The sequence below is a fragment of the Babylonia areolata genome, chromosome 31 (genome assembly GCF_041734735.1).
Source record: "Babylonia areolata isolate BAREFJ2019XMU chromosome 31, ASM4173473v1, whole genome shotgun sequence".
NCBI classification, from domain to species: Eukaryota; Metazoa; Mollusca; class Gastropoda; order Neogastropoda; family Buccinidae; genus Babylonia; species Babylonia areolata.
Window position 1 is genome coordinate 26,549,659 of NC_134906.1, and position 20,705 is coordinate 26,570,363.

The following is a 20,705-nucleotide window of genomic DNA, read 5'->3' on the forward strand; positions in this document are numbered from 1 at the left end:
GTTAAATTCTTCATATGGAACTTCAGGTTTATAGTCTCATCCGAAAGGCTTTGAGTGCAGACCACCACTCAAGGACAAGCAAAGGAGTAGAAAATTCTGGTGAGTGTGGAATTTGAACATGAGTGATCAGATTCTCTCACTTCCTACCAGACACATTAGCACGAGATCGCTACTCCACACGAAACTATTGTGTCCACGAACACATTGCAATCTTCTTTCGTTGGCGATAAGTTGCATCGTACCATGGTTTCTTATAAGGTACACCCCGGGCTGGTTCCTCCGCCTTCGGCCCTCTAAGTCTTCCTGTCGGAGTTACCTTCTCCATGGGGATTTACCACCCAGAGCTGAAGAGCTACCCTATTCTGGTTGGTATAGCGTATATGGATTTGACCGAACGCAGTGACGCCTCCGTGAGCTACTGATAACTGATACTGATGGTTGGGTATTTGAATAACAACAAAGTCAAAATTGATGTTATCCATTCTTTACATCACGAACGAAGACCAGCATATAACATTGATCAGTCAATCATTCAGGTTACTTTGCCTTGTGGTTCAGTGGCCCATGGACCCAAGCTATGAATTTTTCAATATTACAAAAAATCAGTCACTCCCACCCATGCGTGCGTTCCTGATAGTCCATGACTATGCTATTGATTGTGGAATGTTTCAATGCTGTTGTTGTTCAAAATTTGTTTTGATCAAATTAAAATTATGTCATTTTTGACTCACTTGTGTAAACAAAGTGAGTCTATGTTTTAACCCGGTGTTCGGTTGTCTGTGTGTGTGTGTGTGTGTGTGTGTGTGTGTGTGTCCATGTGTCCCTGGTAAACTTTAACATTGACATTTTCTCTGCAAATACTTTGTCAGTTGACACCAAATTTGGCATAAATATAGGAAAAATTCAGTTCTTTCCAGTCATCTTCTTTAAAACAATATTGCACCTCTGGGATGGGCACAAAAAAATTTAAAAAAAGAAGCCTAATTATATGCAAACTGCATTGACTGTTATATTTATATTTTTTGTATTCTCTAAACTTGGCACTTTGACCTCTTATTCTGACACAACAACAAGAGGAGTCATTATTATCATTTTTTGTTCAAACAGGAACTTCTTTTGCTAAGCATGGAAGTTTTATTTATTTTGCAAACATTTTGGTGTATAGTAAAGAAGGGAAATAACTGTAATTAATGCTAGGGGACTTAATTTATCACAAGTGAGTCTTGAAGGCCTTGCCTCTCTTGTTTTGTTTTTGTTTCACTTTGTTTTGTTATGGTAAAGTGTATATGGGTCAGTCCGCACATTTGATGCCTCCTTAAGGGGGGACACGGCAGTGAAAAAAAAAGGCCAAAATGATCATTTTTCATGATTTGTGTTTTTGATGGATTTTGATTCTTGAACATCTCTTCTATCATATGCATAAGTTTTTCCACTGTAAAGATGTACTTTAACAATGAAAAAATTGCCAATAAAGATTGCTTGCTGAATCACAAAAGTGTTTATTAATAATTTTTCGTTCAATTTCGACGCAAGTCATCAAGTTTCTTGACAACATACCTTGGACTTGCTCAATGATGAGTAAACCTACAACTATGAGACTTTGCATGATTGTTTTATGACATATTATTGAAGTTTTGTCACGAGTATGTATGAAAATAATCTCTGGGTTTTAATTCATAGCACTTCCAATCTTTTTACCCATTGTAAATTTTTAGGATTTCGCAATACCCAAAATTTCAAAAATTCATAAAAAGTACAATAATTGAAGAATCAACACAATCTCACATGAAAATGAAGATAATGTCATTGTGTATCGAGTCCACATAACAAAAAGTGTCTGCATGCACCACAAACCCAATTTCTTTGATACATTGTTTGGCGACCATTTTCCACAGCAACGGGTATTCACAGAAATCTAAGAACACTTTTTTTGTGATCCACGATTGATGATACACCTAGTAGACAAAAAAAATAGAGAGATATAGTCAGAGAGAAAAAAAAAGTCGTTATTTGACTGTAGTGTCTGGCCTTAAAACTAAAACTGTTTTGTTGACTTTTTTTTTTTTTTTCCCAAAGAAGCTGATGCTGTGCACTCAAGAGAAAGAGAGAGAGAGAAACTGAGATGGATGCAGAAAGATCGGAGAGAAAATTAGAAACATCGACAAGGCAATGAAGTAAACAGTATTACGCAGCATTAACAAGTGGAGTGATGGCCTAGAGGTAACGCGTCCGCCTAGGAAACGAGAGAATCTGAGCGCGCTGGTTCGAATCACGGCTCAGCCGCCGATATTTTCTCCCCCTCCACAAGACCTTGAGTGGTAGTCTGGACGCTAGTCATTCGGATGAGACGATAAACCGAGGTCCTGTGTGCAGCACGCACTTAGCGCACGTAAAAGAACCCACGGCAACAAAAGGGTTGTTCCTGGCAAAATTGTGTAGAAAAATCCACGTCAATAGGAAAAACAAATAAAACTGCACGTAGGAAAAAAAAAAGAAAAAAAAAGGGTGGCGCTGTAGTATAGCGATGCGCTCTCCCTGGGGAGAGCAGCCTGAATTTCACACAGATAAAATGAAATACAAAATACAAACAAGTAACAACTGTGTAGAGACCTCAGTGGGAAAAACAGTAACAAGAACAATTAAGAAGTATGTTGAAACCTGTGTGGGAGAAATGTAACAGGAAAGAGATACAGAGGAAGAGACAGACAGATGGAGTTTACTGAGTCATAAAATGTAACTCAAAACAAAAGAAAAAAACCCGAAGTAATGAGAGACCGCACTTGCGTGTACAACGTTTTGCATACTTCCAAACACAATTAAAATGGTTAGATCAAATTTTATGTCAGCATAAAACCAATTTTGATTGTAAAACATGGTGGCCTAAATACATCAGATATTCAAAAGTATGTCTGCACCGAATAGCTCATGGACAAGACAGTCATAAACAAATAATGCATGAATAACAAAAACAACAACAATATCTCTTGAAAATCTAAAATGCTTTGGACTGGCATATGCTTCAATGTTTTCAAATATTAATCTGTTTTGGGCATACACATTTAAAGGTAACAGAAATATTAATCTGTTCACGGCATACACATTTAAAGGTAATAGAAATATCAATCTGTTTTGGGCACACACATATAAAGTGGTGTTTTTTCGACTGTGTGCCACTCCAAAGAATATGTGAGAGTTACTCAAAGAACCTGTTTTTTTGCAATAAAAATTTTAAACAAGTGCACCCACAAAAAAAAGATGATCAAGGAACATGCAACATAAAGCACCCAATGAAATAAACCCACAAAGAGCCTATAGAGAATTTCTAGCTAATATATACACCTCTGTTAACTCACTCAGTACGGCTAGTCCTCTCTTCTCCTCTACACAGACCCTTCAGATGTCCAGTGGGTGTCTGAATGACCCAACCTTTAGCTTCCGTCGTCAGAATTGTGGTATTCTTTGTCAACATTCACCTCTTCAGTATAAGAGCCTTCTGCTCTATTTTGATGATGGTAATTGGCGTAAAACGCTGTTAACGTCGTCTCTTTCGCCGTTCGTATGGAGAGAGTTAATCTTATCATATGGTGTGCATGGAAATCCTCAACACAAGATAAAAACAGAAGTAGCAGTTAACAGCAGCACCTCTCTGTACACCATGGCTCACAAAGCACATTAGCTAAACAAGCACTCCCAAATGCCCATGAAAGGACTGAATCAATAATGAACAACCTATGATCTAGATATAATTTGTATTTGTATTTCTTTTATCACAACAGATTTCTCTGTGTGAAATTCGGGCTGCTCTCCCCAGGGAGAGCGCGTCGCTATACTACAGCGCCACCCATTTTTTTGAATTTTTTCCTGCGTGCGGTTTATTTGTTTTTCCTATCGAAGTGGATTTTTCTACAGAATTTTGCCAGGAACAACCCTTTTGTTGCCGTGGGTTCTTTTACGTGCGCTAAGTGCATGCTGCACACGGGACCTCGGTTTATCGTCTCATCTGAATGACTAGCGTCCAGACCACCACTCAAGGTCTAGTGGAGGGGGAGAAGATATCGGCGGCTGAGCCATGATTCGAACCAGCGCGCTCAGATTCTCTCGCTTCCTAGGTGGACGCGTTACCTCTAGGCCGTCACTCCACTTAGCTCATGCCAGCAAATAAAGAATTCCGAACTACCCCCTCACACTAAACTGATACAACAACAACAACAATAAACAAGCATGAAAAATCACCAAAACAAAGCATTAACAAAAAACATTAATTACAGAGTAATTTCCCTTCTTTACTATCTGCACCAAAACGTTTGCAAAATAAATAAAAATTCCATGCTTAGCAAAAGAAGTTCCTGTTTGAACAAAAAATGATAATAATGACTGCTCTTGCTGTTGTGTCAGAATAAGAGGTCAAAGTGCCAAGTTTAGAGAATACAAAAAATATAAATATAACAGTAAATGCAGTTTGCATATAATTAGGCTTCATTTTTTTATTTTTTTGTGCCCATCCCAGAGGTGCAATATTGTTTTAAACAAGATGACTGGAAAGAACTGAATTTTTCCAATTTTTATGCCTAATTTGGTGTCAACTGACAAAGTATTTGCAGAGAAAATGGCAATGTTAAAGTTTACCACGGACACACAGACACAGACAACCGAACTCCGGGTTAAAACATAGACTCACTTTGTTTACACAAGTGAGTCAAAAATCTTGCAAAGATTTTCTCTGAGTAGTTACCAAGGCTGGACTGCATGAGCGATCTTAGCAAAGCAGAGTTTGCTTCGCATTGAAAATGTTTTGGAGTTAATTCAATGGACTTTGGAATATTCTTAACGCTAAGCATACTTAGCGCTGCTCATGCAACACATCCCTGAAGCGCTCTTTTTTTTTTTTTTTTTTTTTTTAAACTCGTCCAGTGATGGCCCGCTTAAAGGACATTGAACACAAACTCTACAGTTTGCTGTGCCCATGGTTCAATCTGCAGGTCAGACTAGAAGACCACAAATCTCAAATTTGTGTTTCATTCCAAATTTATGACTCTTTCTTTTTGCATTTGTGGGCTACAAGTTTCCACGTTCACACATTAACTGTGAGAGAGCTTTTACATGTATGACCATTATTAACCTAGCCATATGGGCAGCCATATTCCAATTTCAGGGGGGTGTGCATGCTGGGTGTGTTTGTGTTTCCATACTCCACCAAAAACTGACATAGATGACAGGGTTTTGTAACGTGTGTATTTGATTTTCTGCTTGCTTGATCACATGAGAGGAATTAAGGCAGTAGCTGGTCTGTACATATACTGACCTGGGAGATAAGAACAAAAATCTCCATCTTTAATCACCAAGAGCCAACATCATGGTCTTCTTCTTCTGCGTTCGCTCGTATGCACACGAGTGGGCTTTTACGTGTATGATCGTTTTTACCCCGCCATGTAGGCAGCCATACTCCGTTTTCGGGGGTGTGCATGCTGGGTATGTTCTTGTTTCCATAACCCACCGAACGCTGACATGGATTACAGGATCTTTAACGTGCGTATTTGATCTTCTGCATGCGTTTACACACGAAGGGGGTTCAGGCACTAGCAGGTCTGCACATATGTTGACCTGGGAGATCGTAAAAATCTCCACCCTTTACCCACCAGGCGCCGTCACCGTGATTCGAACCCGGGACACTCAGATTGACAGTCCAACTCTTTAACCACTCAGCTATTGCGCCCGTCAACATCAGGGTCAAACCCAGGACCCTCAGATAAAAGTCCAATGCTCTTGCTCTAACCATTCGGCTGTTGCACCTGTCAAACTTCGGTAACTGTGGCATCACTTGACTGAGAATTCCGATGGGGGAAATACTTTTTCTTTTCAGTATGCTCAGTTGATCACATTCACACAGCTGACATGGTGCCCCTTTAAAAAAATATCTTTAAAAAACCCAACTCAACAAAGCAGAGGAAATTCCAACATCATCCACATAAACATTCACTTTCATGTTCTCTTTTCTTTTTACAGGAAATACAGACAACAAATGTGTAACAAATAAAACTATCTACAATCACTCTGAACCATTTTAGTCCTGTTCAGAAAACAAATCAGGAATGACATCAGTTCATAATCATCAGAAACATTGCATAATCAGTGAACGAGAAAATGATAATGTAAAGAAAACCATGAAAAAAAAAAACCCAAGTAAATAAACTTTCCATCAAAAACAAAACTATAAAAAAAATTTTTTTAAATGAATGTTGAGCAACACAATCAAAACAGAAGTAACATACCTTTTAAAGTTCAATTTCCAAGATGGATCATAAAAACAACAACAAGCATAACTGCTCTATCTCTTCTTTCAGACAGGTGATGTAAGTCACGGAACAATGATCCCTGACACACAGAAAGACGCAGGTGAAAGTTTGCTGGTGGTATCGTCTTTTACAGTCTTTGTTTGGCCTGAGACAACATTTCACGAGAAATGATGAGCCTCTGGATCTGTGCCGTCCCCTCATAGATCTGAAACGTAGCGGGCAGATAAGCAACTGTAAGAATGTTACAAAAACACACAGGTGAATGTGTACAAAAATCACATCCTTGAATGTGTACCAAAAACACATCGATGAACATGTGCAAAAACATACCGAAAAATATGTATAATAACACATCAAAGAATGTGTACAAAAAACACACTGAAGAATATGTAGACAAACACGTCAATGGACGTATTTTGTATTTGTATTTGTATTTCTTTTTATCACAACAGATTTCTCTGTGTGAAATTCGGGCTGCTCTCCCCAAGGAGAGCGCGTCGCTACACTACAGCGCCACCCATTTTTTTTTGTATTTTTTCCTGCATGCAGTTTTATTTGTTTTTTCTTATCAAAATGGATTTTTCTACAGAAATTTGCCAGGAACAACCCTTTTGTTGCTGTGGGTTCTTTTACTTGCGCTAAGTGCATGCTGCACACGGGACCTCGGTTTATCGTCTCATCCGAATGACTAGCATCCAGACCACCACTCAAGGTCTAGTGGAGGGGGAGAAAATATCAGCGGCTGAGCCATAATTCGAACCAGCACGCTCAGATTCTGTCGCTTCTTAGGCGAACGCGTTACCTCTAGGCCATCACTCCACATGTACTTGCACGTTACACATTTAGTCAAAATAATAATAATAATGGATACTTATATAGCACACTATCCAGAAATCTGCTCTGGGTGCTTCACAAAAACGCTTTGTTAATATAAAACATTACATCTATGTTACATACACACACCAAAATGTGACTACACACACACACACACACACTGCATACATACATTTTAACAATACATGTGTATCTAACAGCTACCCTAGCACATACGCACACATAGGCAGGCACAAACTTACATAAGCTCATGCACACACAATACACATTCATATACATGCATGTAGTTATGTACACATACATATGTATACACACATAGTCAAGCACAGCTAACGCAAAGGAAGTGGACCTGCCACAATTGAACTTGCTAGTCAAAATAACTGGTATTTAATGTGTCACGGCAGATATAAAAAGAGTGCCCTGACCACCGCTTTACTGGTGGCAGAGAAAAATGACATAATGCCTAGCCACCGGTTGAGCGGTGCGTAAACACTTGTGTCGTGTTTTGCTACTCGTTGACTTATATTGAAATCAATCTTTTTTATCCAGAGCACATGCACAAAACACAGTGAAAAGGCACGGCCATGTTGGTACTACGTTCGCTGACGTCAGAATACTACGGTTTTTCTGATTGGCTCTTCAATATAAGTAAAACCGATAGCAAAACATGACACAAGTGTTTACGCACCGCTCAACCGGTGGCTAGGCATTATGTCATTTTTCTCTGCCACTGGTAAAGCGGCGGTCAGGGCTCAAAGGGTTAACACTAATATTCGTATATGGAGAGCCTTCATACTGCAAAACCTTCAATAAAACCCAGTTTGGCTGCCAAAGAGCACTAATTGGGAAGCTGATGTGTGTGGCACTTTTGATGGAGGTAGCCATCCACCTGATGACCAGATGCCTCACCTGCAGCGATTCCAGCAGACAATCATATTCCGACTACGCACGGGGCACTGCCGCCTGCAAGACCACATGTACCGAATAAAGCTGTCACACACTCCTGACTGCCCGTGTAAGACAGGCCCACAAACCCCGGAGCACATCCTGCAGTCCTGCCCCCTGTATCAAGATGCATGGACGCAGCAGTGGCCCTATGGAGCCACACTGGCAGAAAAGCTCTGGGGCACCAAAGAAGACCTCATCAAGACCACCACCTTCGTTTCCAGCATAGGACTGCAAGTCTGAGACCATGATCACGGGGAATGCAGAAGAAGAAGAAGATGGAGGACGCAAACAAAACATGCCCCATGTGGACTTTACTTGTGTAGCAGAGTTAAGAATTAACTATGCAGCAGAGTTAAAATTATCATCATCAGCTGTAAAGAATTAAAGCGTTATCAGTTATTACTTTTGCTTGCAGTTTGTTTTAATTGGTATAATGTCAGCAAAGGGGAATGAATCTTACACTGTTTAAAAAAAGAAAAAAAAGAAAAAAAGATTTTGAAGTAGTTTTGTCCCTTCCTCGTCACAATCTTTTTGATTTACGTATCTTGAGAACTTTGACATTGTGAGTTGTCTCACAGATTCCCCCCCCCCCCCCCCTTTTTAACACGTCTCCATTCCAAAGTGGCCAGTTCTGCCATTACACTTCTCTGGACCAGTTCCTTTTTTTTTTCTTTTCCTTTTTTTTCCCCCAGTAACAACCTTTGTCACACTGAGGAAGGTTTTCTTTTCCAAGTTAGAACTACAACCCTTTATCTCTGATTCCCGTGTCATGCTCGCCTGTCGAGGAACACTCCCTTTTTCATACAAACTCATCTTGCCAATCTGCCATAGCATGAACACACCCCACTGCACTTGGCTATTTGTTATCTATATACAAGATGTGTGAAAAGAGAGGCAAGGCCTTCAAGACTCACTTGTGGCAAATTAAGTCCCCTAGCATTAATTAAAGAGTAATTTCCCTTTTTTACTACCTGCACCAAAACGTTTGCAAAATAAATAAAACTTCCATGCTCAGCAAAATAAGTTCCTGTTTGAACAAAAAATGATAATAATTGCATAATTTGCAGAGAAAATGTCAATGTTAAAGTTTACTACGGACACACAGACACACACACACAGACAACCGAACACCGGGTTAAAACACAGACTCACTTTGTTTACACAAGTGAGTCAATAAAAGAACTACTACTACTACAACTACTACTACACACAAACACACTCTCAGCACGTTTTTTCTTTCACCCACCTGATAGATCTTGGCATCTCGCATGAGCTTTTCCACAGGATATTCACTGTTGAATCCGTTGCCACCAAAAATCTGAAACATCAGTGGCCATCGGTTATTTAAGGGATGTGTCTTTCGGTGTCAGAAACAGCAGAAGACATAGTGAGAGATAAATGTGTGTGTGTGTGTGTGTGTGTGAGAGAGAGAGAGAGAGAGAGAGAGAAAGAGAGAACCGACAGACTCACAGTGAGAGAAAAAACACAAATAATACTTATGAGCTATGACACAGGTTTTCTTACACACAATAGGAGCTAAAACTTAAGACTGTAATTGGGATAATTTTTTTTAACCCACTGCAAATAAAGGGGAATCTTTTAAAATCTTTCTTGCATAAAGATGCCTTTGTAAAAAGGTTATCTGTTACGATAACGAAAGCTTGCCTAATCTGGTTAAGTACAGAACAGCCATTGTTTAACTCACTCAGTACGGCCAGTCCTCTCTTCTCCTCTACACAGACCCCTCGGATGTCCAGTGGGTGTCTGAATGACCCAACCTTTAGCTTCCGTCATCAGAATTGTGGTATTCTTTGTCAACATTCACCTCTTCAGTATAAGAGCCTTCCGCTTGCAATATTTTGATGATGGTAACTGGGGTGAAACGCTGTTAACGTCGTCTCTTTCGCCGTTCGTATGGAGAGAGTTAAAGAAAAGGAAGATGGAGCAGATTTTCAAACAAACAAACAAACAAGAAACAAAATATATAAAAAATCACAAACAACAAGAACAAAAAGGAAGACATCTTAACTTAAGCTACAGGGGGAAACAGTAGATAAAGAAAATTGCAAAGCTAGCTGTGTGTGTGTGTGTGTGTTGTGTACGTCAGTGTGTAAGCACGCTGTGCGTGAGTGCACGTGTGTAAATATGCATGTGTATGTGTGTATGTACATGTGCACTGGTGCATATGTGCGAGTGTGTGTCAAGCGAGCAGAAAGAAAAAAGGCCAGAAGAACATCTGATAAATATTAATTCTACAGAATTTCGCCCTTGGGACAAAACCCTTTTTCGTTGCTGCCGCTTCATTCACATGCGCTACATGCAGGCCACATCCGGGACCTCTGTTTATCATCTCATTCTTCTTCTTCTGCGTTCGTGGGCTGCAACTCCCACGTTCACTCGCATGTACACGAGTGGGTTTTTACGTGTATGACCGTTTTTACCCCACCATGTAGGCAGCCATACTCCGCTTTCGGGGGAGTGCATGCTGGGTATTTTCTTGTTTCCATAACCCACCGAACGCTGACATGGATTACAGGATCTTTAACATGTGTATTTGATCTTCTGCATGCGTTTACACACGAAGGGGGTTCAGGCACTAGCAGGTCTGCACATATGTTGACCTGGGAGATCGGAAAAATCTCCACCCTTTACCCACCAGGCGCCGTCACCGTGATTCGAACCCGGGACCCTCAGATTGAAAGTCCAACGCTTTAACCACTCGGATATTGCGCCCGTCATCATCTCATTCAAACGACTACTGTCCAGACCACCACTCAAAATCTAGCGGAGGGGTAGAAAATGACTAAGAATAGGGAGGGTGTGCTGGCCCACTTTTGTGGTGGACTTTTCGTCGCTGGCAGAGCGAGAAGTAGGTCACATGATGTCACGGGCAATCCTCCACCATAACTGGCTTCTCTGAGTTTGCACTGCCTTTGTTCCGACAATTTTCAGCAGAGTTTATATATAAAAGGATTACTTTGAATACGTAATGGCAGATATACGACAAAAAACACACTCAAAGTAAACAGAGAAGACTAAAGCAAATAATGGGTGTTGTCATAAAACCAAATATATCTTGTAAACTTGCAAAAAATAGTCGGTGAAAATGTTCAAAACCCTTTCGTCAAAACAGCGATCTCCATGGCAAAAGTTTAGCCTTTGTATTTGTATTTGTATTTCTTTTTATCACAACAGATTTCTCTGTGTGAAATTCGGGCTGCTCTCCCCAGGGAGAGCACGTCGCTACACTACAGCGCCACCCATTTTTTTGTATTTTTTCCTGCGTGCAGTTTTATTTGCTTTTCCTATCGAAGTGGATTTTTCTACAGAATTTTGCCAGAACAACCCTTTTGTTGCCGTGGGTTCTTTTACGTGCGCTAAGTGCATGCTGCACACGGGACCTCGGTTTATCGTCTCATTCGAATGATTAGCGTCCAGACCACCACTCAAGGTCTAGTGGAGGGAGAGAAAATATCGGCGGCTGAGCCGTGATTTGAACCAGCGCACTCAGATTCTCTCGTTTCCTAGGCGGACGCGTTACCTCTAGGCCATCACTCCACATGACCTGGAAAAAAACACACGGAAAAGTGGACGCACATGCGCAAGCGGTTCTCGCTAAAACTAACCAGGGAACCTCCATGAAAATCAGACTGAAGTGGGTCTCCACGCCTCTCCCAACTATGCCACAGTCTTCAGAAAACCCACCTGAACGGCATCGGTGGCGCACTTGTTGGCAACGTCCCCGGCCATGGCCTTGGCAATGGAGGCGTAGTAGGTGTTGCGACGTCCCTGGTCCACCTCCCAGGCCGAGCGCATGGTGGCCAGCCGAGAGCTCTCGATGCCGATGGCCATGTCGGCCAGCATGAAGGCCACGGCCTGGTGCTGTGGAGGACAGGTTGAGTTTTTTTCTTTCTTAAAGGACGGGGTCAGAAATATGCAGACTGATCCATGCACTCCACACCACATAAGCTGCTTTAATTAAAAGAAAAATTGTTTGATAAAAAAAAAAAAAAAGAAGCAGATGTCTGACGCCGGTCAGGACTTGAGAGCCTACTCACATGTGTGTGAGTTTTATCTTCAGTTTAACGTCTATTCACTGTAAGTGTTTTTAGACAGAAAGGAGTAAAGAAGTGGATAAAGGAAAGGGAATGCATGTGAATATTAGTGTGAAAAAGTATTCATGTTATGTATCAGAGGAAAAGTATATTATAAGAAAAAGGTCTAAAGAGACTGTGGTGTATATTGAATGAGGTGTCATGGGAAGGAGAATATGTATATGCATATCAACAAGTATTAACCTACAAAATTGTAAATATAAATAACAACATTAATTATGTGTGTGAGTGTGTGTGTGTGTGTGTGTGTGTGTGCGCGCGCGCGCATGCATAGGCTGGGGGATGGGAGTGAATTTCAAAATAAAAATATCAGTGCTAACAATTCTTTTTTTTTCTTTACGTCAATAAAATGAATGTTTTAAAAACAATTTTTTTTCTTCTAGACTGTGATGATGTCTCTTTTACAAAAGTGATGTTTTCAATTCATTTTGTCGCAACTGCATCAGAGGAATAACCAATGGCAAAATTTTGTTAATTCTTTAAAATGTACAATAAAGAAACATTGTTACCGTTCCTGTATTTGGTTGTTTTTAGTGTCTATGGGTTTTTTTGTGTGTGTTGTTTTCTGTCATTTGTTTTGGTTTATAAGAAATCATTTATGTTAAGAGAATTTTATAAAAAAAATTGTAATTGTCATATCACTTCCTCATTCTTCTTTTTCTTCTGCGTTCGTGGGCTGCAACTCCCCCGTTCACTCGTATGCACGTGAGTAGGGCTTTTACGTGTATGACCATTTTTACCCCACCATGTAGGAAGCCATACTCCGCTTTCGGGGGTGTGCATGCTGGGTATGTTCTTGTTTCCATAACCCACCAAACGCTGACACAGATTACAGGATCTATAACATGCGTATTTGATCTTCTGCTTACGTATATACACGAAGGGGGTTCAGGCACTAGCAGGTCCGCACTAATGTTGACCTGGGAGATCGGAAAAAACTCCAACCTAAACCCACCAGGCGCCGTCACGGAGATTCGAACCCAGGACCCTCAGATTGAAAGTCCAACGCTTTAACCACTCGGCTATTGCGCCTGTCACTTTCCGCATTCAACCCTGGGAGCTGACACAACCCTGGGAGCTGACACAACCCTGGGAGCTGACACAACCCTGGGAGCTGACACAACCTTCGCACAATTCCCTGCCACACTGATGTGCAAAAATGCAAAAAAAATAATTGAACTGAAATTGACCAATCTTTTGCCTAAAAAATCAACACATGGACAAGCCGGAAACACTACAGAAGTCGGTTCTCTTTTCTCATGGTTTTAAGCATATGCAGGTATGTGGAAACGATTTTAATGAAACAAATTTTGACACTCTAGCAATGCTCTGGCACAGGGTTGAATGGATTTTAAGTGGAAAGACGTGAAACAGAAAGCTAAATGATGAATGAGTGATATGGATACATATGAATGATGTGGATACTTATACAGTGCCTATCCTCGGTCGCACACCAAGCTCTAAGCGCTTTACGAACGTGAGGTCATGTGCACAACAGAGCTTTCTGCCTGGGTAAAGTTGAGTGATGGCTGCCGCTGGGCGCTCATCATTCATTTCCTGTGTCATTCAAACAGATTTCAGGCAAACACACATACACACTCAGACAGGCATGTAACATTCTACATGTAAGACCTTTTTATTTATTTACCCGGTCATGTAGGCAGCCATACTCCGCTTTCGGGGGTGTGCATGCTGGGTACGTTCTTGTTTCCATAACCCATCGAACGCTGACATGGATTACAAGATCTTAAACGTGCGTATTTGATCTTCTGCATGACTATACACACAAAGGGGGTTCAGGCACTAGCAGGTCTGCATATATGTTGACCCGGGAGATCAGAAAAATCTCAACCCTTCACCGACCAGGCACCGTTACCGAGATTCGAACTCGGGCCCCTCAGAATGAAAAAGTCCCAACACTTAAACCACTCAGCTACCCCACCCGCTATACCATTACATCCAAAAACACACAAGCAATCATCACACAGAAAGTAAGGACCGACCCAAACACTCACCTCACAGATCGCTTTGCCCATGGTTTTCCGCTCCATGGCGTATCGTGTCGCTTCGTCCATCGCTCGCTGGGCCAGACCCACTGCGCCTGCCGCCACCTGCCCACGGAGGGGAGATAACCACCATGAAGGGGGGAAACAACACAACCCTGAAAAAGGAAATTTTCTATCTAAAATTACGTTTAAATAACATACTTACCGTGACCCAACTAGTGCAGACTCCGGCAGGGGTCTGACATTCCTGTCCTGTGCAAACTACTATCCGCCTATGCGGAGAAAACGAAACTACGGCCGATAACCCCCCGGAAGTAGGTAACCTCCCCTTTGTCCCGCTGGCTAGCGCCCTCTTTTTCCGGCAGCCATCATGACTCCTGTTCCTGTGCTCTTCACACGGCTAAGTTTTTTTTCGTATTTTCTGCCTGTCTGTCGATTCTTTGGCGTTCTTGTTTGTTGTCAAATTATGTCTCCAACCAGGTCACATAATCGTGTAGCTCGATTGGGGAATCGTGCTAAAATTAAGGCGCGATCGCAATCGATTCGCTGACACTCTGGGCCCTCTACTCCTGGCCCTCTAAACAACGCCAACCCGCCGCCTTCTCCACTTCCTCCGCTCCCTCCGGTCGACTCCAGACCTCCGCCACCTCCAAAACTGGGGGTTTTCATGCTAAGAAGAGAAGAGAAGAGAGTACCACAAGGAGGATACTGTTGACAGCGACAACATAACTGATTCTAAAACATCAGATTCTGGTAGGGGAGCTGATAAATGCAAAAAATAAAATAAAATAAAATAAGTTCTCACTGGAATGAAAAACTTGCTAATTCACATGGAGAGATGGGAGATGGGAGGGGTTGGGGGCGTGGAAGAAACAGGGATAGAGAGAGAGAGAGAGGAGGGAGAGAAAGAAACTGTCACTGACTTCTTAGTTGGCCACTAATATAGGATAGCCAAATGTCGCAGAGAGAAGAGTGGAAGATGGGACACACACACACACACACACACACACAAGAAAACATTCTACACATAAGAACCCCATCCCCCCCCCCCCCCCCCCACACACACACACACACAAACACACATGTATACACACACCACAAAACATGCCACACATATGCGCACACATACACAAACATCACAAAATGAGCATGCACACACACACACACACACACACACACAACAAAACATTCTACACATAAGAACCCCATCCCCACCCCCACACACAAACACACATAAAACATGCCACACATATGCGCACACATACACACACATCACAAAATGAGCACACACACACACACGCACACACACACAGTTACTACACATACATTCACACACACACACACACACACACACACAAACATTCTACACATAAGAACCCCATCCCCACCCCCACCCCCACACACAAACACACATAAAACATGCCACACATATGTGCACATATACACACACATCACAAAATGAGTACACAAACACACACACACACAGAGTTACTCACTACACATACATTCTCACACACACACACACACACACACACACGCACACACACACACACCAGCAAAAACTATCCACTTACAGGAGGGCGTGTTTTGTCAAAGGCACCCATGGCAATCTTGAACCCCATGCCTTCTTGCCCCAGGACATTCTGCGCACAGGGGAAACATGTATTCAGTCAAACAGTCTGTTGGGCTCCTCCTCAGTAGGTTTTCCCTCAGCAGTAAGTTCAATTGTGGCAGGTCCACTTCCTTTTGGGTTAGCTGTGCTTGACTATGTATGTATACATATGTAGGTGTACATAACTACATGCATGTATATGAATGTGTATTGTGTGAGCGTGCGTTTCTGTAAGTTTGTGCCTGCCTATGTGTGCGTATGTGTTAGGGTAGCTGTTAGATACACGTGTATTGTTAAAATGTATGTACGCAGTGTGCATGCGTGCGTGCGTGTGTGTAGTCATATTTTGGTGTGTGTATGTAACATAGATGTAATGTTTTATGTTAACAAAGCGTTTTTGTACAGCACCTAGAGCAGATTTCTGGATAGTGTGCTATATAAGTATCCATTATTATTATTATTATTTTCCTGTTGTCAGAAAAAGCTCTCCGTATAATTTTACTTACTCATTATTTCTAGAGCACATAACTATCAAAACACCAAATGCTTGTGACCATACTGTCTCTGAGGAAAGAGAAATCAGACCACAAACGCAAGCCCTTAACGAGCGCTTGCCACACACAAAGACACAAACGCAAGCCCTTAACGAGCACTTGCCACACACAAAGACACAAACACAAGCCCTGAACGAGCACTTGCCACACACAAAGGTACAGATTTTCTTGTAAATGCAAGGATACAGGAAGATACCATCAGCAAGTGTAGCACACAGGTGCAAAATGAAACAAAATACAACACACACACACACACACACACACGCAAACACACACAAAAGCACCCATCAACGTTCCCATACACATATATTCACACACACATACACACACACACACACACACACACACACCATACACATGTAAACAAGCCCCCACCAACTCTCCAACACACGTTCACACACACACACACACACACACACAGGCCCGCACGCATCAATCAACATCAACCTGCCCACACACACACGTTCACACACAAATGCATTACCTCAACTGGCACCTCCACATCTTCAAAGGTGATCCCTCGTGTGTCTGAGGCTCTCTGTCCCATATTCCATTCCTGCCAGACACACACACACACACACGAACACACAAGTAAGTGGGACACATTGACCCTTTCAATACTGAGAGCACTACACAAAAATACCCCCTACCCATGCACACCTACCCACCCATCCCCTCCTACACACACACACCCAAACCCAAAACATCCACACCACCAACCTTTCACACACACACACACACACACACACACATACGCATATGCATACATGCACACCCACAAACCCAAACACCCACACTTATCAACCAACCTTCCACTCTCGCACACACACACACCCCCGCCCCCCCCCTAAATCCAACCCCAAACCAAAACACCAGTACATATCATCCAACTTTCCAGACTCACACATACACACCCAAACTCACCACCCCCCACACGTCATCTAACCTTCCGCACTTGCAAACCCCAACCCCCCCCCACACCCACACACCCCCCCAAACATAAACACCTGCACACATCATCCTATCTCCTGCACTGACACACACATACACACACACCCAAATCCAAACACCCACACAAATCATCCAACCTTCCGCATTCACACACACACACCCACCATTCCCAAACACCCACACAAATCATCCACCCTTCTGCATTCAAACACACACACCCACCATTCCCAAACACCCACACAAATCATCCAACCTTCCGCATTCACACACACACACCCACCATTCCCAAACACCCACACAAATCATCCACCCTTCCGCATTCACACACACACACCCACCATTCCCAAACACCCACACAAATCATCCACCCTTCTGCATTCAAACACACACACCCACCATTCCCAAACACCCACACAAATCATCCACCCTTCTGCATTCAAACACACACACCCACCATTCCCAAACACCCACACAAATCATCCACCCTTCTGCATTCACACACACACACCCACCATTCCCAAACACCCACACAAATCATCCACCCTTCTGCATTCACACACACACACCCACCATTCCCAAACACCCACACAAATCATCCACCCTTCTGCATTCAGACACACACACCCACCATTCCCAAACACCCACACAAATCATCCACCCTTCCGCATTCACACACACACACACCCACCATTCCCAAACACCCACACAAATCATCCACCCTTCCGCATTCACACACACACACCCACCATTCCCAAACACCCACACAAATCATCCAACCTTCCGCATTCACACACACACACCCACCATTCCCAAACACCCACACAAATCATCCAACCTTCTGCATTCACACACACACACCCACCATTCCTAAACACCCACACAAATCATCCACCCTTCCGCATTCAAACACACACACCCACCATTCCCAAACACCCACACAAATCATCCACCCTTCTGCATTCAAACACACACACCCACCATTCCCAAACACCAATACAAATCATCTAACCTTCCACACACACACACACACACACACACACACACACACCATTCCCAAACCCCAAAACACACATCATCCAACCTTCCGCTCTTGCAAACATACACCCCCCAAACCCAAACTGCCGCACACATCAACCAACCATCCGCTCTTGCAGACACCCAAACCCAAACCCTCACACAACCTTCCGCTCTCGCACACACCTCAGCACACATCGCCCACTATACCACAACGCCCCCCCCGCAACACCCCGCCCCCTCACCACACACACACACACACAAACATCCATCCCCAAACCCAACCTCACCCCCCAGACCCCCGCACTACACACACAACCCTGCTAAACCTAGACCCATCATCGCCCCCACCTTGCGCTCTCTGGTCAGACCAGGGGAGTCGCCGTCCACGATGAAGCCAGTGAAGGCCTTGCCGGCCGGGGCCTTGGGGTCAGGGTCCGTGCGGGCCAGCACGAAGTACCAGTTGGCGTGGCCCCCGTTGGTGATCCACATCTTCTGCCCGTTCAGCACGTACTTGTCTCCCTTCTTCACCGCCCTGGTGCGAACGCCCGCCACGTCCGACCCCGCGCCCGGCTCCGTCACGCAGTACGACTGAAAGAAAGAGAGGAGAAAAAAAAAAAAAAAAAGATATTGGGCATTTGATTTTAGGGCCCAGAGTGATCGCGAATTGATTGCGATCGTGCCTTAATTTTAGCCCGATCTCCCAATCGGCCACATAATTTTGCGACCTGGCTGAAGACATAATAGGACAAAAAGCAGAAACGCCAAAGAATCGACAGACAGATAGAAAATGAGAAAAAAAACTTAGCCGTATGAAGTGCACAAGAACAGGAGTCGAGATGGCTGTGGGAAAAAGAGGGCGCTAGCCAGCAGGACAAAAGGGAGGTTACCTACTTCTGGGAGGTTATCGGCCATAGTTACTTTCGTTTTCTTCGCATAGGCGGATAGTAGTTCGTACAGGACAGGAATGTCAGACGCCTGCCGGAGTCTGCACTAGTGGGTCACGGTTAAGTATGTGTAATTAAACCTTTTTTGTGGTGGTTGTTTAGAATGAAGAAGAAGAGACTCAAGGAAGGAAATGCAGTGCTTTAACTAACTGCTCAGCAATCGCAAACCTAGACGCACGGTGAAAAATACCTGTTCAGTGCTAACGCATAGAAGGGCGTAACCGATTTTTTCTTAAGACTGAAAAGTGTTATGGTGGGGTCCAGTTTCAGTTTCAGTAGCTCAAGGAGGCGTCACCACGTTCGGACAAATCCATATACGCTACACCACATCTGCCAAGCAGATGCCTGACCAGCAGCGTAACCCAACGCGCTTAGTCAGGCCTTGAGAAAAAAAAAAAGAAAAAAAAAGGTGAATGAATAATAGATAAGCTTACATAAATAAATAAATAAACAAAAACAAAAATAATAATAATTATGATATAAAAAAAGGTAGTAGTAATGATAATAATAACAAAATAATAATAATAATAAATAAATAAATAAATAAGACAACAATGATGATAAATAAGCAAATAAATGTAAAACATGAAGACACACATTCACACATACACCCACACATGCATAACAGATATGCACCAAACATGCAGTTTCACAGATATGAAAGCAGGAACCGCTCAACCCTTTCAGCCCTTTAAGGTCTTCTGCCTGTGCAATCCTCCGTGCCTGGCATGTTTCGGCCTGGCTGTATCAACGTGAAAGGGTGCTTCACTTCAGGCACAAATTTATCACAAAAAAAACAAACACGCTCAAGCAATAATTACCGAACTTCAAATAATGACTAAAATATAATTTTGTGATAGACTTAACCTGAACGACACATTGGTGCTTTTTGGACATAACAAAACGAAAACTGATGAATGTTTCTCTTATATCTTATTGATAGTTAAATTCCATGTATACAAATGTAGAATCAACAAAGTAAAACCAACATTACAAATGTTCAAAAAAGACCTCAAACAGGCATATGAAGTAGACAAGTATACCTTTAACAAAACTATGGAATATAACAAGTTTTTTGAAAAAATGGGCACTTTATAACTGTTTGATACAAGATTAAGCTTTTCAATGCTACCTTGGAACTTTGACATTGAACATATATTGTTTTGCTGTTATAGATTTGTCAGTACTAAGAACTTAATTATATGCTTACCCTATACTTTCTAATGCACAAAACATATAAATTCTGTATCTGTAAACCTTTGTCTGAGTAAAAAATGTTGGAAAAAAAAAGAGAAAAAAAAAGAAAAGTCTTATGGTGGGGTCCAGGAACCGCTCAACCCTTTCAGCCCTTTAAGGTCTTCTCCCTGCGTAATCCTCCCTGCCTGGCATGTTTTGGCCTGGCTGCATCAACGGGTAGGGGTGCTTCACTTC

General features: G+C 42.5%; 1 protein-coding gene across 1 annotated transcript in view; it reads right to left on the bottom strand.

The window, feature by feature from the left end:
• Positions 1 to 2,821: 2,821 nt before the first annotated feature.
• Positions 2,822 to 20,705, bottom strand: part of LOC143275869 (medium-chain specific acyl-CoA dehydrogenase, mitochondrial-like) — a 38,099-nt gene continuing 20,215 nt past the window's right edge. The window contains exons 7-13 of the mRNA XM_076580165.1: positions 18,679 to 18,918; positions 16,847 to 16,918; positions 15,771 to 15,839; positions 14,206 to 14,301; positions 11,781 to 11,957; positions 9,322 to 9,393; positions 2,822 to 6,498 (exon numbers count right to left, since the gene is read on the bottom strand). Of these exons, the coding sequence (XP_076436280.1) occupies positions 6,421 to 6,498; positions 9,322 to 9,393; positions 11,781 to 11,957; positions 14,206 to 14,301; positions 15,771 to 15,839; positions 16,847 to 16,918; positions 18,679 to 18,918 (804 nt within the window). The 3' untranslated portion in view covers positions 2,822 to 6,420. The remainder of the gene's footprint in view (positions 6,499 to 9,321; positions 9,394 to 11,780; positions 11,958 to 14,205; positions 14,302 to 15,770; positions 15,840 to 16,846; positions 16,919 to 18,678; positions 18,919 to 20,705) is intronic.